At 43.8% G+C, this 24,621-nt stretch overlaps 1 protein-coding gene across 1 annotated transcript in view; it reads left to right on the top strand.

Annotated features, from left to right (window-relative positions):
* The window catches only part of piezo1 (piezo type mechanosensitive ion channel component 1), a 293,127-nt gene that overhangs the window by 144,732 nt on the left and 123,774 nt on the right, over positions 1-24,621 (top strand). The window contains exon 5 of the mRNA XM_033036504.1: positions 11,662-11,812. Within this exon, the coding sequence (XP_032892395.1) occupies positions 11,662-11,812 (151 nt within the window). The remainder of the gene's footprint in view (positions 1-11,661; positions 11,813-24,621) is intronic.

Below are 24,621 nucleotides of genomic sequence, written 5' to 3'. Positions count from 1 at the left end.
ACTATCAAAATAATTTTATAAATCAAAGATATACATCCCCAAAGAGTTAATAGAGTTATAGTAAACGATTGTAAATCTTATGTTTGTAAATCAAAGATTATTTGTATTCTAATCCAAGGAATTGTTTCTGTACATTCTAGTGCAGAATCTCACTGAATGGAGAAATCTAAAGTAGATCATATGTTTTGGACTTTGTCATGACAAATTATGTGTTTTATGGTGATACTAGTCCAGAAAAAAGTCCCAACTTCACATTTTGCCACGTTTCAGAAGCTTTATTAGCAAATCCATGATAAGCAGAAGATTGAGCAATGTGCTTTATTTCCATTAGAGTTAAATCCAAAACTGGACGGTATACAAAATGTGACAGAAACTCTAACAGAAATTAAAATCATCTGTTACAAAGCTGTTTAATTGAATTGAAATATGTTTCCACATTGCGTGGGTCGCAGCTCAATCTTCAAGCCAGCCGCCCCCTTCATCAGGGCTTGTGTCAAAGTGCAGTTTTTGTGACAAGTTACAGCTGCTGGCTATTTTCCTGCACATTTGATATTTCGGGAAGAGATTATACAGCTTGTTTCATTGATGGGATTTGTGGTTGACTACTTAATTTGTTCTGCCTGACCAAATATGTCACTGAAGTGGAAAAGCCTCAACATCAAACGAATGGCACTGGTGCATCCCACATGTGGGAAAATGTACACATTGTAAAACCTTCACCAACTACAGAGCCACGTTGTGTGCAGCTACTAGTGAACCAACACTCAATTTCAAAGTATCTTTCACATCCATTCAGTCGTTACACTTCCTCCCTCTAACATTAACACTAAAACTTACATTTCCAGATTTCTGGCGTGTGAAAGCGTTTAACATACTTTCTTGAGAAGATCTATTAACTACAAATATTGAGGATACTGGAAATCTAAGTGAAAACAGGAATATTTCATGTTGGTGAAATCGTCCACAGATCGTGGAACAGTGCAGTACAGGACAGGCCCTTTGTCCCACGATGTCTTGCGCTGACCATCATGCTAGTTTAAACTTCACATCTGCCTGCACGTGGCATCTCGCCTCAATTCCCTCACTGTGCATGTGTCTGTCTAAATACCCCTTAAATGTTGCCTTCATGACTGCTTCCACCACACCCCTGGCAGCATGTTCCACACACCTACACACTTGGTGCCTTGCAGGTCTTGTTTAAACTTTTCTCCTCTCACCTTGCATCCATGTCCTCTAGTCTTTGACATTTCCACCCTGTGAAAAAGGTCCTCCCTGGCAGTTTCTCATAACGTTATATACTTCTGTCAAATTGCTGTTCAGCCTCCGAGAAAAGAGAAAACAGTCCAAGTTTGTCTAACCTCTCCTTGTCGCTAATGCATTCTAATCTAGGCAGCATCCTGGTGAACCTCTTCTGCACCCTTTGGAAAGGCTCCATATCCTTCCTGTAGTGCAGTGAACCGGACTTCATACAATATTCCAAATGTGGCCTAACAAAGTTTTATACAGCTGCAACTTTTATACAGCCAACTTTTATAACTCAGTGCCCAAGTACGCAAGTTTGCCATATGCCTCCATTATAACCCTATCCACTTGTGTCGCCACTATCAAGGGGCAATGGACTTGCACCCCAGGATCCTGTATATTAATTTCCAGCCTTTTATTGTATACATTCCCTTTAATTTGGACCTGCCAAATCCAACACCTCACATTTATCTGGATGAAACACTGTATGTCCATTTTCTGCACACATTATCTATATGCAGCTGAATCTTTGAATGACCTTCATTTTTATCCACAACTTTGATTCTTTTGTGCTGTCTGCAAACTTGTCAAACAGTCCATTTACATGTTCATTTAAATAATTTATACATATATATATCACATCAAATATTGAAGTAGCAGACATCTGGTCCGAACAACATCCCTCCACCACTACTATCTGCTTTCTATTGGGAAGCCAACTTTGAAAGCTGCCTATCATGTCATAGAGTGATACAGTGTGGAAACAGGCCCTTCAGCCCAACTCGCCCACACCGGCCAACAATGTCCCAGCTGCACTAGTCCCACTTGCCTGCGCTTGGTCCATATCCCTCCAAACCTGTCCTATCCATGTACCTGTCTAACTGCTTTTTAAACGATGGGATAGTCCCAGCCTCAACTACCTCCTCTGGCAGCTTGTTCCATATATCCACCACCCTCTGTGTGAAAACACCCTTTATGTCTCCATGGATCCCGTCTGCCTTAATCTTCTGCATCAGCTTACCTTGCCCAACGTTTTAGTAGACAGAAGTCCTGTTAAAAATTCATTCACCTGAAACGGCTTACACCCCAGAATATTGATTTTTCCAACTTATGTAACCCTTGCTTTCCCTCTCTCTCCGTCGCTCCCCCACCCTAGTTCTCCGACTAGTTTCACTGTCTTGATTCATTTTATTGTTTATATGCCTCGTTGTCACCTTCCCTTCAGCCAACCATTCTACACGTCCTTGATCATCGTCTGCTTTGATCTGTTGTTTTCACCCCTTACCCATCCATTTCTCTGGTCTCCCTCTCACCCTGACACTCAGTCTGAAGAAGGGTCTCGACCCGAAACGTCAGCCATTCCTTCTCTCCAGAGACGCTGCCTGTCCTGCTGAGTTACTCCAGCATTTTGTGCCTATATTCGGTGTAAACCAGCATCTGCAGGAGTCTGATTCACAAATCACAAATCCATCACAGAACCACAAATCTATAGTTCCTTCCCGCACCTGAAACAATGACTGGTTCTCTCGCTGTAGATTCTGCTTGACTATTCAGTGGTTCCAACATTATCTGTTCTAATTGTCTGATAAACATGACAACTCATCCAATTAATTTAACCAGCAAGCAAATAACGTCAATGTCATAAGTGATAGGAGAAGAATTAGGCCATTCGGCCCATCAAGTCTACTCCACCATTCAACCATGGCTGATCTATCTCTCCCTTCTAAAAACCATGTCCCACTGTATGAGTTCATTCAAGAGTTCTCCCTAGTTTGCCCTGATTCGAACTCAGAGATTTACGGTAATGGCTGCTCGTAGGAACTCGGGGCTCTCGTGGACATTTTTCAACAGAGCTTACAGCGTTTACCGAGTACCTGCCGTTAGCGTTACAACCCACTAAGAGACGTCCCCGAGCTCCGACGTACCCGCTACGTTCATTCTACGTGCTTCCACAAGTTTGATTTTTTTTTTAAACTCGGGAGAGCTCTTGGAATGAAGTACAGTGGGACAGGGCTTTAACCCCATTCTCCCGTCTTGTCCCCATAACCCTGACACCCACACTAATCAAGCATTTATCTATCTCTGCCTTAAAAATATCCATTGACTGGAATATAGACCAGATGGCAGCTGCTGTGGAGCCGCTGATTGGGACTACGTGGCCTCTTCCTGTTTTCCGTTACCACATGGCCTCACCATGATCCAGCTGGTGGTTTGGTTTCTGTCATTCTACAGCAGGTTGAAGCTCTACAAGGTCAGCATCAGGAACCATTCATGAACAGATTAGAGCTCACAGTGAACACGGAGGGGGGGGGTCTGTTTTGCTACACGTGACGAGGTGCCGCTTCTGCTTGAACAAAGTAGCGTTGGACATCGGCAGTTCACTCTTCTGCCGGTGAAAGGGCATGAACACCACAGCTCACACCCCTCTTCATCACGAGCAGCGCCCTGCTCAGATTGTGCAGTGAGGATCAAAGCCCCTGGATCCAGGCACCTGATTCTGCATCAGTCAGGCTGTGGAACTAGAAGCAGTCGGGTAGTGTTGCAATGCAGTGTTGCCTCCTTGTCCACCCAGTCCCCTGAGAGGGTGCCACTGATGTGTCCCCTCATCAGTTCACTCAGTCAGCATTCACCACAGCCTCTCAGGCAGCACGAGAGGTACAAGGGAGTACAAGCACTCATGTACTTCTCAACCAGGGCGGCATGGTAGCGTAGCAGTAGAGCTACTGCCTTCCTGCGCCGGTGACCCGGGTTTGATGCTGACTATGGCTGCTGTCTGTACGGAGTTTGTACCTTCTTCCCGTGACCTGCGTGGGTTTTCTCCAAGATCTTTGGTTTCCTCCCACAATCCAAAGAAGTACTGGTTTGTGGGTTAATTGGCTTGGTGTAAATGTAAAATTGTCCCTTATAGTGTTATAATTATATTTGTCCCTTAGGATAGTGTTAATATGCGTGGATCACTGGCCGGCGCGGACTCGATGGGCCGAAGGGCCTGTTTCCGTGCTGTAGATCTAAACTAAACTAAACCAAACATCGCCCTGGGCAGCAATCTTGATTCAGCCTATCTTGGGTAAGATCTTCTTGCAGCTCGCCAAGGTCATCTTAGTGGAGTCATCTTCCAGACTGCAGCCACGGATGGGCCATGGAACTATAGTGCAGAGGATCAACATCCACCAATACAGCAATGAATTGGAAAAGGCACAAGACAGTCAATGTTCAGACCCAAACATTCAGATTTTCCTTTTTATTTTACCCTTTAACATTGTCGTTAGAAATAAGCTGAAACGTGATAGTGAGTTCAAATGTACCCTTATTTAGATCAGATCATATGCATCTTAATACAAAGAAAAATGTCGCTGTTGGAAAGAGCTGTCATTGCTGCGGACCCAAGACTATTTGCAAGGGGGTAGCCATTGCAGCGGTATATCGGAGAAAGCACGCACTGTTTGCTGGGGCAGCCTGTGGAATTGGAGGTGCCAGGGCAGTCTGTAACAAGTTCTGAAGCTGTGGCCCATCAGGCCCCTTGATCTCAACGAATCGTCCCTCTAAATAGTAATACAACTAACAAAATAGAGTGAGATGCTCCTGATTGTGCAAGACTCTTCAGTGATCGTCATCCGGAAGCCCCGATTTCTTCCAGCAAGGGAGGAAATTAGCATTTTGCAAATCATTTGGTTATTATCCAAGGTCAGAAATTGTTTGGTCCAATTTTGCAATTGCACCAGGAAATGACAGCTGGAATGATTTAGTCACAGTTACGTTGAATTTTGAATAAAGTTGGCAACAATAACTTATAGACTTGCATTCACTGTAAGGTTAAAAATACCATCTAGTTCAAGTTCAAGTGAATTTATTGTCATGTGTCCCTGATAGGACAATAAATTCTTGCTTTGCTTCAGCACAACAGAACATACAGTGGCTTGCAAAAGTATTCATACCCCTTGAACTTTTCCACATTTTGTCACGTTACAATCACAAACGTAAATGTATTTTATTGGGATTTTATGTGATAGACCAACACAAAGTGGCGCATAATTGTGAAGTGGAAGGAAAATGATACATGGTTTTCAGATTTTTTTACAAATAAAAAACTGAAAAGTGTGGCGTGCAAAAGTATTCAGCCCCCTTTACTCTGATACCCCTAAATAAAATCCAGTGCAACCAATTGCCTTCAGAAGTCACCTAATTAGTAAATAGAGTCCACTTGTGTGTAATCTAATCTCAGTATAAATACAGCTGTTCTGAGAAGGCCTCAGAGGTTTGTTAGAGAACATTAGTGAACAAACAGCATCATGAAGCCCAAGGAACACACCAGACAGGTCAGGGATAAAGTTGTGGAGAAGTTTAAAGCAGGGTTAGGTTATAAAAAAATATCCCAAGCTTTGAACATCTCACGGAGCACTGTTCAATCCATCATCCGAAAATGGAAAGAGTATGGCACAACTGCAAACCTACCAAGTCATGGCCGTCCACCTAAACTGACAGGCCGGGCAAGGAGAGCATTGATCAGAGAAGCAGCCAAGAGGCCCATGGTAACTCTGGAGGAGCTGCAGAGATCCACAGCTCAGGTGGGAGAATCTGTCCACAGGACAACTATTAGTCGTGCACTCCACAAATCGGGCCTTTATGGAAGAGTGGCAAGAAGAAAGCCATTGTTGAAAAAAAGGCATAAGAAGTCCATTTGCAGTTTGCCACAAGCCATGTGGGGGACACAGCAAACATGTGGAGGAAGGTGCTCTGGTCAGATGAGACCAAAATTGAAGTTTTTGGCCTAAATGCAAAACGCTATGTGTGGTGGAAAACTAACACTGCACATCACCCTGAACACACCATCCCCACTGTGAAACATGGTGGTGGCAGCATCATGCTGTGGGGATGCTTTTCTTCAGCAGGGACAGGGAAGCTGGTCAGAGTTGATGGGAAGATGGATGGAGCCAAATACAGGGCAATCTTGGAAGAAAACCTGTTAGAGTCTGCAAAAGACTTGAGACTGGGGCGGAGGTTCGCCTTCCAGCAGGACAACGACCCTAAACATACAGCCAGAGCTATAATGGAATGGTTTAGATCAAAGCATATTCATGTGTTAGAATGGCCCAGTCAAAGTCCAGACCTAAATCCAATTGAGAATCTCTGGCAAGACTTGAAAATTGCTGTTCACAGACACTCTCCATCCAATCTGACTGAGCTTGAGCTATTTTGCAAAGAAGAATGGGCAATAATTTCAGTCCCTAGATGTGCAAAGCTGGTAGAGACATACCCCAAAAGACTTGCAGCTGTAATTGCAGTGAAAGGTGGTTCTACAAAGTATTGACTCAGGGGGGCTGAATACTTTTGCACGCCACACTTTTCAGTTTTTTATTTGTAAAAAAATGTGAAAACCATGTATCATTTTCCTTCCACTTCACAATTATGCGCCACTTTGTGTTGGTCTATCACATAAAATCTCAATAAAATACATTTACGTTTGTGGTTGTAACATGACAAAATGTGGAAAAGTTCAAGGGGTATGAAAACTTTTGCAAGCCACTGTAGTAGGCATTGACTACAAAACACATGAATAAATAAACTAATAAAGTGCAAATAACAGACAATGGGTTATTAATGTTCAGAGTTTTGTCCGAGCCAGGTTTAATAGCCTGATGGCTGTGGGGAAGTAGCTGTTCCTGAACCTGGTCATTGCAGTCTTCAGGCTCCTGTACCTTCTACCTGAAGGTAGCAGGGAGATGAGTGTGTGGCCAGGATGGTGTGGGTCTTTGATGATACTGCCAGCCTTTTTGAGGCAGCGACTGCGATAAATCCCCTCGATGGAAGGAAGGTCAGAGCCGATGATGGACTGAGCAGTGTTTACTACTTTTTGTAGTCTCTTCCTCTCCAGGGCGCTCAAGTTGCCGAACCAAGCCATGATGCAACCGGTCAGCATGCTCTCTACTGTGCACCTGTAGAAGTTAGAGAGGGTCCTCCTTGACAAACCAACTCTCCGTAATCTTCTCAGGAAGTAGAGGCGCTGATGTGCTTTCTTGATAATTGCATCAGTGTTCTCGGACCAGGAAAGATCTTCAGAGATGAGCATGCCCAGGAAGTTGAAGCTCTTGACCCTTTCAACCATCGACCCGTTGATATAAACGGGACTGTGGGTCCCCACCCTACTCCTTCCAAAGTCCACAATCAGTTCCTTGGTTTTGCTGGTGTTGAGGGCCAGGTTATTGTGCTGGCACCATATAGACAGTTGCTCGATTCTACACTTAAATCTAATTTGGTTGATCTAGTGATCTCTCCTCCATCGCCATCAACCTTAATGCTCCCCGCTTCCATCTTCCTAAAACCAACATACCAGACTACCCTAACAGACGCATAGTTTCTGCCTGCTCCAGACACACTGAATTCACCTCCAAATTCTTTGATTCCATCCTGTCCCCCCCTTGTCCAGACCGCTCCGACCTACATCCAAGGCACCTCACATGCTCTTCAACTCTTCAATAACCTTCAGTTTCTCATATGTACCGGGGGACGTCCAGTCCCTGAGCTCCTCATCCACCTCTGGGAAGGTCTCAAGGCCCTCTGGTTCTTCGTTGAACTGGGCCCCAATCAGTTTCTCTCTACTAACACTCTCCTGCACCTGGCAGAACCTGTCCTCAACCTCGACAATTTCTCTTTTGACTCCTCTCTCTTTCTTCAAGTTATAGGTGTAGCCCTGGGCACTCGCATGGGCTCCAGCGATGCCTGTCATTTTGTTGGTTATGTCGAACACTTCTTGTTCCAAACATACATTAGCACCATCAACTCTTCCTCTGCTACATTGATGACTGCATCAGTGCTACCTCCTGCACACATGCAGAACTCGTTAATTTCACTAAAGCCCCTGTCCCACTTAGGAGACCTAAACAGCAACCTCTGGTGACCTTGCCCGCCACCCAAAAATAAATCAAGGTCGAGGTGACCTGCAACCTCCTACCACCTCCCACGCATACGTTGAAACCCTTCCTCGACTATGAAGAAAACCGGCTTCGACTAGACCTGCGACAAAAAAATTATCTATTTTTAAAGCGGCAACCTATTTTTAGTCGAGGCCGGTTTAAAACATGATGAGAAAATAGCAGCAACCTAGATGAAGCCTCGGCCACGTGGAAACCACTTTCGACCATTAGGGAGAGTGACCAAAACCTCCGGTGACTACATGGAAACCTTGGGTGGCGGGCAAGGTCACCAGAGGTTGCTGTTTAGGCCTCCTGTGGGACAGGGGCTTAACTTTACTACTAACTTTCTCCTGGCCCTCAAATTCACCTGGATTATCTCTGACACTTTCTTGATCTCTGTCTCCATTGCAACAGACAGACGATCAACTACAAACCCACCAACTCCCACAGTTATCTGGATTACACCTCCTCCCACCTTAAGTTCATAAGTGATAGGAACAGAATTAGGCCATTAGGCCCATCAAGTCTACTGCGCCATTCAATGCACTGATCTATCTCTCCCTCCTAACCCCATTCTCCTGCCTTCTCCCCGTAACCCCTGACACCCGTACTAATCAAGAACCTATTCATCACTGTCTTAAAAGCATATATTGACGGCCTCCACAGCTTTCTGTGGTAATGAATTCCACAGATTTACCACCCTCTGACTAAAGAAACTCCTCCTCATCTCCTTCCTAAAGAAACGCGTTTTATGCTGTGGCTCTGACCTCCAGTCCAAGACGCTCCCACTGGTGGAAACATCCTCTCCACATCCACTCTATCCAGACCTTTCACTATTTACCTTGCCTCATAAAGACGTTAGGCCCTATTCTCAATTTCCAAGTCTCCACTACACCTGCTGTCAATATGAGGCTTTCTATTCTAGGACATCTGAGATATTCTCGTTTTTTTAATAAAGGTGTTTTCTTTCCCCTGTCATCTCAGACAGATCCCTTGCCCAGCATCTCCGACATTTCTGCCGCCTTCACCATGACCGCACCACCAGTCACCACCCACGCCTTTCCGCATTCTGCAGAGACCGTTCCCTCCGCAACTCTGTGGTTCACTCAGCCCTTCCCACCCAAGCCACCAGCTCCCCAGGTCCTTTCCCCTCCAGTCCATCCCAGCTGAAGCAGACGTTGACATGCACTTTCTCTAACCTCACCGCCGGTATTCAGCCTTCCCGCCTGATTCCACACAATGCTGGGAAACCTGCACTGAGGGGGACGAGAGTGACTTGGGTTGAGGTTGTGTAGTCAGTCAGTCCAAACATTGCGTTCTCATTCCTCACGGTTAATTTATGACTAATTTCTGGCTGACTTGTAAATCATTTCCATATCCAGGTTTCTCTACGATCAGCCTGAACTAGCGGAGTTTTGCTGCAATTGCCAGACCTGAAATTTGTACTTAGTGAAGTGACAATAATACATCTGCAGCAGCAGCAGGGTTTGTGCAAATGTTTTGTGAGGCTGCTGTTTTAAGCTGCAGCATTGTAGCAATGAGGTGGCAGATTGCCAATATTCACTCCGGGGAGGCAAACAGCAAAAATAAATTTTGTTAAGCTGGGCCAGTTTCCAGCCATCTAAAGTAACTTGAAAAGTAGAAAATGGTATTGTAATACTTCAATCATTTATTTGTAGAGGAAGTCTGAAGAAAGGTCGTGACCCAAAGCGTCACCCATTCCATCTCTCCAGAGATGCTGCCTGTCCCGCTGAGTTACTCCAGCACTTTGTGTCTATCTTCAGTTTAAACCTGCATCTGCAGTTCCTTCCTACATGTTTGTAGTGGACAGTTCGCTAGACTAAGTAAAATTGGATATATATTTAATGAACTATTGGATATATTCAATGAATTTCTCATTCTTGTTTTTCTTCCATGAAATTTTCCACGTGCTCATTTTTGTTTTGAAAATATTTATTACTACCTGCACGGTTAATTTGGCCGTTCATGTATCTAGGTTTGGAACCTGGTAAACCTCCTGGAGATTTTGTATTGTGATAGGTGTATCCACACTGTACTTCATTGGCATTTCCATTCAGCACGTTTTCTTTTGTAGCGTTTCTGAGTGGCGCATCTGTTCAGTTCACTGTTTCTACACCTATAAATGAATGCCACATTATATGTAATCACTGACTAATTCTTGCTGAAAGGCCTTTTACCATTTGTTACCTCCCTGCTGAGTCAATAATGCACCACGCCATGTATCCTTACTAATTTGGTCAGCTGAGATCACCTTAACATTTGCCAAGGCAAATAACAAAGATGCATGGTAAAATGTTAAAATATCCCATAAAATCTCTAACAGCACTGGGCATCAGTGTCTTTATTTTGTTTTGCATGCTCATACTCTGCGGGTAAAATAAACAGCTCCTCATAGCTGGCTTAACGTTGTAAATCTTCATTTGCATTTTGACTGCCGAAACTGCTTTCACCAGGAGAGCTTATTCATTTTCACCATTATGGTTTGGATTCTATTTATTTATTTTTTAATTCAATTCTTTATTTCGAACAGAATAAAAGAATAAATAGCAGGTGTGAAACAGCATACAAAAAACAAAACAAGAATATTTATAAAGTGTCATAAACAATATCCAGTGGCGGACTGGGTCTAAAAATATTGGTTGCCAGGAGGCAAAGGGGGCCCACTTCATCAGGGGCCCACTTGATATAGGGAGCCCACTTCATCAGGGGCCCACTTGACATCGGGCAAGCTGACACCCTGGCCAGTCCGCCACTGACAATATCTATAAATAAATGAAATCGTATGTGTCCGAAAAGCAGGAAGAAGCCAAAGCTTATTAATTCCCACCCCTTATTCAACTGCTTATAATTATCTTATACAAATTTAGCAGCTATATGTACACCATATGTACACCAGCAGCTATATGTACACCAAATTATTTACATTTATACACTAATCAAATATATACAGTCATACAAAAAAGAGAGAAAAAAATAAAAATAAAATAAAAAACCCTCATATACTATTCAGTATCTTAGTCATATATACAACCCATCACCCTATAATCACCCTTCCCAATACAATCAGTATAACAAATATCCCACTCACAATCACCTATCCTCATCCCAATATCCTTTAAAAAAATGTTTTTGTACATCTTTTTAAACTGAATTATGTTTGTGCTAAGTTGTATCTCCTGTTCCAGACCATTCCACAAATTCACACCACAGATTGCTATGCACATACTTTTAAGAATTGTTCTGACATTGAGTTTTTTTAAATTATGTTCCCCTCTCAAATTATACCCACCATGTCTTTCCATAAACAGTTTTTGTATATTTCTTGGAAGTAAATTATTTCTTGCTTTGTACATGATTTGCGCAGTCAAATTCATTGTAAAAAGGTAGTGTTGTAACTCATTATGCTCCAGTTTATTCCCTGCCACATTATTTAAATGATTGCTAAAGAAACATGGTTGTTGATTTTTTTCTCGTTTTTTCCCCCTAGGCTCAATCTGAATGATATTGCAAACAGCATTCGACTGGTGGCTCCAGATTTGGGAATATTTATCATCAGTTGTATCACGCTAGTTTTTTGTAGTCGCTTGACTAAGAGAAAGAAGTCAATCCTGAGCAAGGACGCAGTCAGCAGTGAGGAAGTAAGTATCATCATTTGAGAAGTATATAGAAATTTGTGAAAGGAACTATTTAGTTTAGTTGAGAGTTACAGCGCAGAAACAGGACCTTCGGCCCACCAAGTCTGCACCGACCAGTGATCCCTGCACATTAACACTATCCTACACACACTTGGGACAGTTTACACTTATACCAAGCCAATGAACCTAAGAAACCTGTACGTCTTTGGAGTGTGGATGGAAACCGAAGATCTCAGAGAAAACCCACGCGGTCACAGGGAGAAGGTACAAACTCCGTACAGACAAGCACACGTGGTCGGCATCAAACCTGGGTCTCTGGCGCTGTAAAGGGCCTGTCCCACTTTCACGACCTAATTCACGACCTCTGCCGAGTTTGCCCTTGACTCATACTCGCAGCATGGTCGTCACGAGGTCGTAGGTAGGTCGTGATGCTAGTCGAAGGTACTCGTGACATCAAGTAGGTCGGCGCATTTTTCTAGCATGATGAAAAATGTCCATGAGTAAAAAAGGTCGTGAATTAGGTTGTGAAAGTGGGACAGGCCCTTAAGGCAGCAACTCTACCGCTGCGCCACCGCATGTTCTCTGAACATACATCAGTTAAAAGCTAAAAATTAAAAAGTAATATTTTCATGAGCTTTATTCATATGAGTATTATACGTTATTCATTAGCTTTTATATTTCAATTTATTAGGATTTCCTTTTTACATCCCAAACAAAAGAAATAAGACGTGTAATCAGCTCTTGGATATTCCCTAATATTCGGAGCTGACAGCTGGAAGGCGAATGTCGAGGGTTAACTCACTGTCGTGCTCTGAGCCTCTCTATGGAGAGAGGTGTTTCATTTTAGCTTGGTGCCAATCAAAGGGGCCGGTTGCAGTTACAAAAAAATGTGTATATTAGAACATAACATTCCCAAGATTTTTTGTAACCGATGCTTTGAAGGTAGAAGATAATAAGGGTTTAATGGCTGGAAATTCCTCCATGAATAGCTATCAGACCAAAGGCAGATTCATGGACAGACCCATAAAGGACTGTTCAGCCGGTGAGATGGATCTAACATTTGCTGGACTTTTCTCCTTAGAAGGTGCTGAATTTGAAACCTGACTCTACTTGTCAGTCAAGTGTTGTTAGCTAACGTTAGCTGGCTTCTGGGTGTGATGATGACGCAACACTAAACCCAGGCTGAAATTGTGGATGTGGATTGGAAAATAACAGCGGCAGGCTAGTTTCACCAGTTACCCGTCAATCAGATGGAGGGCTTGGCTGAAGGGCTCGCTTGTTAGGTAAGGAGATCGGAGTCTGTTGAGGGGATTGGGCCCGGTCTGCAATTGTAAATTGTTTCCTTGGCCATACCAGCTTCAAATGGCAAACTGAGGACCAGTTGGCCATTTAGGAGGCTTTTTTAAATTTCCTCATGTCAGATGGAAGAAGGTCACAAGAACCCAAGGGCTTGTAGCAAAATCTTCCCTTTGATCCTGTTCCGCCATTTGAAAGATATGTGGCTGATCCTACACCTCAGTTCCACTTTCCCTCCTCATCCCCACACCTCCCCATTCCTCACTCACAGGGGATGGATGTACTCCTTGTCTAATCACCAGCAATGTAGACAATCCCAACCTTTCATAAGCCTTGAAGTCTGTGAATGAAGCACTTCCTCCTCAACAGCGTTCTGAATGTCTGACACTTCCTCTGACACAATGCTTCCTAGTTCTGGACTCTCATGCAAATGCCAGCCTTACACCATCTACCCAATGTGATTCACTCTCATTCTTCTCAACGCCAGAGAATTTAGGCCTATTCGACAAATTCATTCTAGCAATCCAGGGTCCATGTGAAGTTGAGCCTTTTGCTTGTGAGGTTTCATGTTGAGGTTTCAAGCTTGACTTGTCTCTATCTACATTTCTCTACCTGTCCTTCCTTTACTCAGCCACCACATCCTGTTTATGGTCAGTCATTGACTGGAGTCTTAAAGACTAAACCTGGATCCCACCGACATTTTAAATGAGTTAAGCTCCAATAAAGACTTTCTGTTGCATTTCACAATTGTCAATAAACTTGTCAACATAGTGTCTATTCCTGCAAGATGACAACGTGTCACACAGAGTATTTATGGCACCAGAATGTACAAATCCAGTGAACACAACTGTGCCATTGTTCATGGTCCACCCAAACCAATTCACAAAAATGTTTTCGAAACAAGAGCAAAATTCTGTTGATGCTGGAACAATGATATTGCGTGTGTTTATACAGTCTTTCACACGTCCTGATTCTGGAGTTGGTTAGGTGGTGATGAACCTCGCCTTGCCTTACGTTTGCACAGCTAGTCTTTCCCAATCAAAGTTTGCCATTGTGATCTATATATCCACGTTCATAACTTAATTTCTTACACTGGAGTTTAACCCCAAATAATGGTGATGTGGTTATTAAATTTCAAGATTCCCCCGTCTATAGTCAATGCAGCAAATAAACTTACGCGGTGCAGTGATGCAGCGGTAGACTTGCTGCCTTACAGCTCTTTCTATCCAGACTACAGGTGCTTTCTGTACGGAGTTTGTACGTTCTTCCCGTGACAACATGCGTTTTCCCTGAGAACTTTGGTTTCTTCCTAAACTCCAAAGACATACAGGTTTGTTGGTTAATTGGCTTGGGTTTGTACACTTGGTATAAGTGTGAATTGTCCCTTGTGTGCGTAGGCGTGTGTTAATGTGCGCGGATCGCTGGTCGGTGCGGACTCGGTGGGTCGAAGCTCTTGTTTCGGCACTGTACCTCTAAACTAAACTAAACTAAACTATTGGCTTTCAACTAGTTTTCCTTCTTTCTTTTTCATATAGCTTTCATTTCATATATGTAGCCATCCAAACAAAATGTATGTGATTGAAGAATAGGCAAATTGCATCTGTATTCTGGGATACAGTTGTCTTCTTTACTTCAACACCTAAAGACTACACTAAAGGGCCTGTCCCACTTGCGCGACCTTTACAGGCGACTGCCGGCACAAGTCATAGGTCGCCGAAATTTTCAACATGTTGAAAATTCAACGGCGACCAGAAATATGCTACGACTCTTTGGAGACCTCTCACGACCAGAGGCTGTATGGTGGTGAGCGGTCTGCTATGGTCGTGAGAGACCTCCAAAGAGTCTTAGCGTCTTTCTGGTCGCCACTGAATTTTCAACATGTTGAAAATTTCGGCGACCTATGATGGATGCTGGCAGTCGCCTGTAAAGGCCGTGTAAGTGGGACAGGCCGTTTAGTCTCTGTAGCCTGTGTGGAGCTCACAGGTTAGTGAATTAGAGGTTATTGCCATGACAACTTTGTGTGACTCTAGTTCATACTGTTAACCAAGTTATTCCAACAGCGACTGAAACTGGAGCAAGATGAATCAATGGGAAACACATACTCAAGTCAAGTCAGGTCACTTTTATTTCTATAGCACATTTAAAAAACAACTCTCGTTGACCAAAGTGCTTTACATTGGTGGAGGTACTAACGTTATACAACAGTGGTTCATAGATTAAGTACATACATACATACATACATATAGCCCTCCCTCAGAGGACTTCAAGAAAAGCTTGAGGGTAAAGATGAGTTTAATGTTTTATGCCTCGACTTAAAAGAGTCGATGGAGGGGGCAGTTCTGATGGGAAGAAGGATGCTGTTCCACAGTCTAGGAGCTGCAACTGCAAAGGCGCAGTCGCCCCTGAGTTTATGCCTAGACCGCGGGATATTCAGTAACCCCAAGTCGGCCGATCTGAGGGACCTGGAGGTGGTGTGGTGGGTAAGCAGATTTTTACAGAATTTAATGTTCAGCAAAAAAACATACTGTGGACTTGAAGTGCGTCCTTTTCCGAGTTTTATTGCATTAGCCAAAATGTAACTGTACATTTGTCCCTACACGTCATGGGCACATAGAATGTAATTCATTTGATTATCTTAAACATTGTGCACAACATCTCAGGGTGTATAAAATTCCCATTTTTATGATTGCACCAGGCATGCAACATATTCCCAGCTCGAGCTGTGAAACGTTATAGCTCTTGATGCATGAAATATAACTCCACATTCCGTCTGTGATTTCATCCACGCGTTTCATGGAAAAGTCGATCGCCTTAATCTCTGCATGTAGAAGCAGTGACATCTGAAGAAAGATGGTCAACCTTTCTCGCTTTCACATTTGACGCAGTGGTGCCTGCACCTTACCCCGTGTGAATATTCTGCTAGTAATACTTTACTGATTACACTGCAGCTAAAGTATTATGGTAAAATCAAAAGACAGAAATATTTTGGGAGACATTTAATTTCAATCCAATCCTGGAATTATACCCACCGATATCATACCTCTGGGTATGTGAGTACTCAGTAAAATAACAATAAAGATATACAATACAATACAATACATTCAGAGACTTATTTTAATGAAGAATGCAAGTGAAATCCAGTCCACCTATAATTGTGTTTGAGGTCCATAAAACTCCCTCATTGAGAAGGCCACCCCTACTAAATGTAAGAGCAGTTTGTACACAAGGATGTGTGGGGTTGGGGCTCTTTAAGGTACATTTTTAAGGTAAGCTCCAGGACCAGATGGGATCAATACACAATAGACAATAGGCAATAGGTGCAAGAGGAGGCCATTTGGCCCTTCGAGCCAGCACCACCATTCACTGTGATCATGGCTGATCATCCACAATCAGTACCCCGTTCCTGCCTTCTCCCCATATCTCCTGACATTGCTATCTTTAAGAGCTCTATTGAACTCTCTCTTGAAAGCATCCAGAGAATTGGCCTCCACTGCCTTCTGAGGCAGAGAATTCCACAAATTCACAACCCTCTGTGCAAAAAGGTTTTTCCTCGTCTCCGTTCTAAATGGCTTACCCCTTATTCAGATCTATCCAGGTTATTTAGGCGGGAGATTACATGAGCCTTGGCGAAGATCTTCGCATCTTCTCTAGCTACAGGAGAGAGCCCAATGCTGTTCCTTTGTTTGAGAAAGGACGAAGAGAGAATCCAGGGAATTAGGCCAGTGAGCCTCATATCAGTGGTAGGGAAGCTATGGAAGAGGATTCTTCAGGATAGGACTTACTCCCATTTGGAAGAGAATCAGCTAATTAGGGACAGACAGCACGGCTTTGTACACAGCAGGTCATGTCTTACTAATTTGATCGAGTTTTTTGAGAAGGTGACAATGGTGATCGATAGGGTAGGGCTGTAGATGTTGTCTACATGGATTTTACTGAGGCATTTGATAAAGTCCCCATGGTAAGCTGATCAGGAAGATGAGAGGAATAGATCGGGTAGATGCACAGAGTCTCTTGCCCAGAGTGGGTGAATCAATGACCAGAGGACATAGGTTTAAGGGGAAGGGGAGAAGATTTAATAGGAATCTGAGGGGTAACTTTTTCACAAGGGGAACAAGTTGCCAGAGGAAGTAGTTGAGGCAACGTTTAAGAAATAGTTAGACAGGGATATGGATAGGACAGGTTTGGAGGGATATGGGCCAAACGCTGGCAAGTGGGACTGGTGTAGCTGGGACACGTTGGCCGGTGTGGGCAAGTTAGGCTGAAGGGCCTGTTTCCATGCTGTATCACTCTATGACTCTATTAAGATGCATGAGATTCACAGTGATCAGGTCATCTGGATTCAGAACTGACCTACTGACAGAAGACAGAGGGTTGTAGTTGAAGGGCCTTTTTCAGGCTGGACAACTGTGACCACTGGAGTTCCGCTGGGATCCGTGCTGTTCTTTGTGATATACATAAATGACTTGGGCATAAACATAGGATGTTTTGCCTAGTAAGTTTATAAAAGGAAACCAATTCTTTGTGATATACATAAATGACTTGGGCATAAACATAGGATGTTTTGCCTAGTAAGTTTATAAAAGGAAACCAAGATTGTTGGTGTTGTGGACTGTGAGGAGAGTCAAAGTATAGAGAGGAATATAGATCAGCTACAGAAATGGATGGAGAAATGGCAGATGCAGTTCAATCTGAGCAAGTGTGAGGTGTTTGCGAAGTCGCATATATGGGAAAATTATACAATTAATGGCAATACCCTTAACAGCATGAATATACGGAAGGATCTTGGGTTCAAATTCCCATTGACTATCTGGGGGCCTGTAGTACACTCCCAACAGCGTGATCATCCCCTTTTTGTTTCTCGCTTCCACCTAGATATCAGTACCATCAGTGTTGTCATCTTGGACTACTGCTGTGACAATCTCCTCAATCAGTAAAGCAACACCATCTCCTCATTTACCCCGGCCTCTGATTCACCTTCAGCACCCGTACCCTGGAACATGAAGCTGCCAGTCCTGTCCCTGTCTTGGCCAGGTGTCCATAATGGCTATAATTTCCCAGCCACACGTGCCCATGCACGGCCTGAGTTCATCCACTTTAACGGCAGTGACCGCAACGGCGGCCACGGTGGCGCAGCGGTGGAGTCGCTGCCTTACAGCGAATGCAGCGCCGGAGACCCGGGTTCGACCCTGACTACGGGTGCTGTGTGTACGGAGTTTGTACGTTCTCCCCGTGACCTGTGTGGGTTTTCTCCGAGATTTTCGGTTTTCCCCCACACTCCAAAGACGTGCGGGTTTGTCGGTTAATGGGCTTGGTAAATGTAAAAATTGTCCCTAGTGGGTGTAGGATAGTGTTAATGTGCGGGGATCGCTGGTCGGCGCGGACCCGGTGGGCCGCAGAGCCTGTTTCCGCGCTGTATCTCTAAACTAAACTAAACTAACTGTCAGATCTCTCACAATAAAATAAATGCAGTTCAGTCCTCGCTCCTTGCCTTGCTCCTGCCTATTCTGTCCACTGAACTTTCTTTCATCACCTTCCATACCACACAGAGGCACAGTGGTAGAGTTGCTGCCTCACAGAGCCAGAAACCTGGGTTTGATCCTGACTACAGGTGTGGGCTGGGGAACACAGTGGCGTTTAGGGTGTAGGTGCTGTTTAGGCCAGCACAGTGACGCAGCAGTGTATTTGCTGCCTGACAGCGCCAGAGATCCTGGTTCGACCTTGACCACGGGTACTGCCTGTCCGTAGTTGGTACGTTCTCTCCGTGGCAGCATGCGTTTCCCCCGGGTGCTCCGGTTGTCTTCCACAGGTTTGCAGGTTAATTGCCTTCTGTAACGATTGTAAATTGTCCCTAGTGTGCAGGAGGGTGCTATTGTCTGGGGATCGCTGGCCGGCGCGGAATCAATCGGTTGAAGAGCCTGTATCTCTAAACCAAACTCGCAGGTTTGTAGGTTAATTGGCTTCTGTAAATTATCCCTAGGGTGTAGGATAGAACTAATGTACAGGTGATAGGCGGTCAGCGTTGACATGGTGGGCCAAAGGACCTGTTTCAATGCTGTATCTCCAAAACTAAAACTTCCAGCCTGTCACCTGCCTCAGGCCTGCGTTGGATACCATCCACCTGCCAGTCCAGTTTAAACTGACATGTGACCTTCCACCGGCCCTTTCCTTTCTTAAACAAAGGAACAACATTGACCTTCCTTCAACACTAGAAGCTCTTATCCAACATAACATTCCCCATGTGGCATTAACAACAATGCAGCATCTAACATTCTCTGGTGAGATTTTCATCTTCAAACAATTACCATTCTAAGTAAACTAAAGGACAAACTGCTTTTGCTATCCCTTTCCTTCTGAAATGATGCTGTTTGACGGGAGAACATTCAAACTGCAAGCTTTCCCTTCACTGTGATTTGTGACCATGTGGACCTCAAACACAGGCCCACCCAAGTTCGGATCCTGGTGAGTTTCATTCTTTGCAACCTGTATCCCTTTCCCCTGACTCTCAGTCTGAAGAAGAGTTTCAACTCGAAATATCATCTATTCTTTCTCTCCAGAGTTGCTGTCAGCATTTGCAATTCCTTCCTTCGCATGGTAAAGGTTAACACGTTTTAACCAAAACAAGATAGTGACCTAAATGTGTGGATGGATATTAGCCTAGCTGCAGAAATGGTTGACATTTATCATGTAAATGCCACTAAAATCAAGTGTTTGTCACATGAGAATCTTGTGACACAAATACTATTGAATGGGCGCTGAGTGTGCAATTGTGTTTGAAACAGCACCACCTAGTTGTGGAGGACAACCCAATGAAACAATAAGGAGATAGCAATGTGAACAGCTTGCAGGGTTGGAGCAGGTTGTGATGAATCGGGATCTTATATTTCTACATGTGTTCGGTACTGGTGCTAGTCGTAAGGGATAGGAGTAGAAGTAGGCCATTCGGCCCATCAAGTCTACCCCGCCATTCAATCACGGATGAACTATCTCTCCCTCCTAACCGCATTCTCCTGCCTTCTCCCCATAACGTCTGACACCTGTACTAATCAAGAATCTATCTCTCTGCCTTAAAAATATCTTGACTTGGCCTCCACAGCCGTCTGTGGCAAAGAATTCTGTAATGAGCATTGATAGTGAGGACAAGGTATAGTGGTGTTTTCAGGATAGGAATTCAGGAAGATTTCAGGGAGATTGCAGTTCGGCTGTGTTTGCCAATGAAGTTTGAGCCCGAGTTCAGGGGTTGCAATATAAACCAAAGCTTTCAGTACAAAACTCCAGCAAATGCCTATGACGTGTTGGTGCTTTCCTGTATGTCTAGAGAGCCACAAATGGTGTTTTGTCCTTTAATAGTGTTATCAAATCATAGACTCAACATGTAGAACATTTTCATTGCAAACGATATCCAGAAGGGAAGAAATCTATTCTGCTCTCATTTCTGTCTATGTTTCTATCTCCATTAAAACGTACAAGTCAATGAAAACCTTGCTGGCTCCAGCCAGCAGACAAGACCGGTTGCCAACACCATAACTCCCCTTCACATTCCCACACTGACCGATCTGTCCTGAGCCTCCTCCATTGTCAGAGTGAGGCCAAGTGCAAATTGGAGGAACAGCACCTCATATTTCGCTTGGGCAGCTTACAACCCAGCTGAATGAAACATTGATTTCTCTAACTTCAAGTAACTCCGGCATTCCCTCTCTCTCCATCCCTTCCCCCACCCAAGTCGTACTTGGCAGTATTGTGCCCCAATCCACTTAAGAGACAAATCTGCATTCCCAGAGAAAATGTTAGTGATTTTCTGGCAGAACTGAGTCAGATTACTGAGCGTGTTCTTGATAATCCTGAATTTAGAGATTGTAATAGATTTTAAACGTCTCCATATTTGATTGCTTGAAAGATATAGCATGTTACTAGCAGTCTTAGGAAGGCTCCCGACCTGAAACATCACCTATCCATGTTCTCCATGTGCTGTGTGACTTGCTGTGTTTCCCCAGCACTCTGTGTCTTTTTTCATATCTGGAATGTGGGAGGATCCTGGATGAAACTTACAAACTCCATACAGGCAGCAACTGAGTTCAGGATCATACCCGGGCCTCTCGCTCTGTGAGGCAGAGGATCGACCAGCAACATCACCGTGCTGCTCCAGATGGATAAAAACTGAGAATCCTGATTGTTATGTCAGAAGCCAAAGCTTTACCTGCAACGTTACCTGCTGTGAAACTTCATCAGATGCATTCAGGAGCGGGTTGTCAGCATTTTAGTGCTTGGTGCATGTCCTTATTACAGCTTGATGATCAAAGTTGTGGATAGCCAGTGAGATTAGCCTTTATCACCCAGGTCGGGGGCTGTTCTAGCAACACCTGACAGCAGGTAACCAGCAAGTTCCAGCCCAATGTATGGGATATAGAAACAAAGAGGTTAATACACAGAAGGATACAAAGTGCTGGAGTAAGTCAGCATGTCGGGCAGCATCTCTGGAGAACTTGGACAGGTCTGCAGAATGGCCTCGACCTGAAAGGTCACCGATCCATGTTCTCCAGAGATGCTACCTGACCTGCTAAGTTACTCCAGCACTTTGCTTCCCAATGCTTTTGACGTTTATTTTGGGCTTATTTTTCATTGTTCCCTTGTCTTCGAAAGTTTCAGAATGGTTGGGGCATGAAGAGGCATTGCAGACAGTCACGCTGGGGCAGTGTGTGGCTTTGCTCAGCAACTAACTCTGCAGGTGGGGCTTTGCTCTGGGCCATCCAGGCAACCTGGTAGCCAGGCGCAAGGACCTGGGCCACAGGCATCCACTCAGCAGCTTCTTCCCATCCGGTCAGTGAAGGACAATTGTGCATATTAGTGATAAGAAAATGTATGCAAGCTGTACTAACAGAAATCCAAGCTCTTCTTGTTAAAAGCAGGATTATCCCACTGCTGATTTTAAATAGATGTTTCAGTATACAATATCCAACAAAATAAACCGGCATATCAATAAAATGAAGGCAGAGTGACAGTACCAGTGTAGGAAGGAACTGCAGGTTTAAACCGAAGATAGACACAAAAAGCTGGAGAGAAAAAAAAGTTCAGTGTGTGGATATATACACACATACTCACACACACGCACACACACACACATACTCACACACACGCACACACACACACGCACACACACACACATGCACACACGCACATACACACACACACACACACACACACTCACAAATACACACACACACACACATACTCACACACATGCGCACACACACACACACACACACATACTCACACACATGCGCACACACACACACATACTCACACACACGCACACACACACATACTCACACACACGCGCGCTCACACACACACACACACACACACACACACACACACACACACACACACACACACAAGCACACATACATATATACAAAAACCAAACTGCAGCATTTTGTGTATTTGACTGCTACCAGTCAATCAATTGTGTAATCAAATAAAAAGATTGCTTAAGAGAGTGGGGATTGATTTGTAATGTAACTCCAGCTTTGTACTCAAGCCCAATAAAACAACTCAAAGCAGCCCAAGCAAGTTTGTGATCATTTTCTTATTGTTGTTGCAGTAACAGCAATCCAAGATTGTTCGTTCTACAGTACAACCCACCATTTACGATCTACAATTCAGCTATCTGTACTGCCGCAGTGGTGTCATAACCTATATCTGATTACACTGCGTCGCAGTTGCTTGGGTAATAAATGTATTTTTAATCAGACGTTAAATGGACAAGCAAGGAACTGGTCTACTGAGGCCCAGTAGTGAATGTGGAACAGTTTGACTTAATCCACCCACATAAATTTTCCAGTTTCAGATCAGAACAGGGAAGAATTTGGATGGAGATAGTATTATGATCCATAGGGCAACAAATAGAGAGAATTTTTAACTCATGATTTAACTTAACCTTACGGCTGACATTAAAACAATATCTCTGGAATATTGGAGGTTGATAGAAATATCTAAAATTATGAGAGGCATAATAGATAGGATAGACAGTCTGAGCATTTTTCCCAGTGTGGGAATGTCAAAGACTAGAGGGCATAGTTTTAAGACCCACAACGCACAGCTTTAAGGTCAGAGGGGGAATTTTTGAAGGAGACATGAGAAGCAAGTTCTTCACAGTGTATTTGGTTAGTGCCTGGAACACGCTGCCAGAAGTGGTGGTGGAGGCAGATACGACAGTAACACTGAAGAGTTTTACCTTCACATCGAGGGAGTGGAGGGATATGGATCACGTGCAGGCAGAGGAGGTTAGTTTAACTTGGCCGACTCAGACATTGTAAAACAAAGGGCCCATTTCCGTGCTGCACTGCTCTGTTAACTAAAAACATTGTACAAAAGGAATAAAGTGCTGGAGTAACTCAGCGGATCAGGTAGCATCTGTAGAGGACAATGGACAGACAGTGTTTCAGGTCAGGACCCTCTACAAGATGGAATTGTGTGACAGATTGATTTTTTAAATATATAAATGTAAGAAAGTGATTCAAAAATAATTCTTGGTTTCAGACAGGGCAAACAATATCTTAATTGATGAAAACAAATCGCAGTAGTTTCTTCTCCATCAATTGCAATTCACTTGCATCTGTACATGGATGCCGATTTCTCTCATGTTAATGGTAGCTCCATCGTTAGTGTGGAAAAAGTTTCTGAGGTAAATCTGGTATTTGGTGTTTCTTTGCAAAGATGTATGTTCAAAAAAGGTTAAATTGCAAATTAATTGAATTTCTTCAGCTCAGTGTAGTTTATTGTCACGTGTACTGAGGTCCAGTGAAAAGTTTTTGTTGAATGAATTAATGAATGAATGAATACGATTATTGGCCAAGTATGTACACATACAAGGAATTTGCCTTGGTGCTCCACTCGCAAGTAACAACACGACATACAGTAAACCATTAAGAATAAAACATTAAAACATTAAGATTAAAACATTATAGTTTAAACATGTGAATGAAATAAAATACCAGAGCAAAAGGAGGCTACAGACTTTTGGTTATTGAGTAGAGTTACCACTCGTGGAAAAAAGCTGTTTTTATGTCTGGCTGTGGCGGCTTTGACGGTCCGGAGTCGCCTTCCAGAGGGAAGTGATTCAAAGAGTTTGTGGCCAGGGTGAGAGGGGTCAGAGATTATCTTACCCGCTCGCTTCCTGGGCCTTGCAGTGTACAGTTCGTCAATGGAGGGAAGGTTGCAGCCAACAACCTTCTCAGCTGATCGAACGATTCATTGCCGCCTCCGGATGTCGTGCTTGGTGGCTGAGCCAAACCAGACCATGATGGAGAAGTTGAGGACAGACTCTACGATGGCAGTATAGAATTGGACCATCATTACCTGTGGCAGATTGTGTTTCCTCAGCTGCCGCAGGAAGTACATCCTCTGTTGGGCCTTTTTGACTGTGGAGTCTATGGTAGCCCCCCATTTAAGGTCCCTGGAGATGATGGTTCCAAGGAACTTAAAAGACTCCACAGATGTGACTGTGGTGTAGTTGATGG

The sequence above is a fragment of the Amblyraja radiata genome, chromosome 17, assembly GCF_010909765.2.
Source record: "Amblyraja radiata isolate CabotCenter1 chromosome 17, sAmbRad1.1.pri, whole genome shotgun sequence".
Taxonomy (NCBI): domain Eukaryota; kingdom Metazoa; phylum Chordata; class Chondrichthyes; order Rajiformes; family Rajidae; genus Amblyraja; species Amblyraja radiata.
The sequence above is the reverse complement of the archived record's forward strand: the minus strand, read 5'-3'. Positions and strand labels throughout refer to the sequence as shown.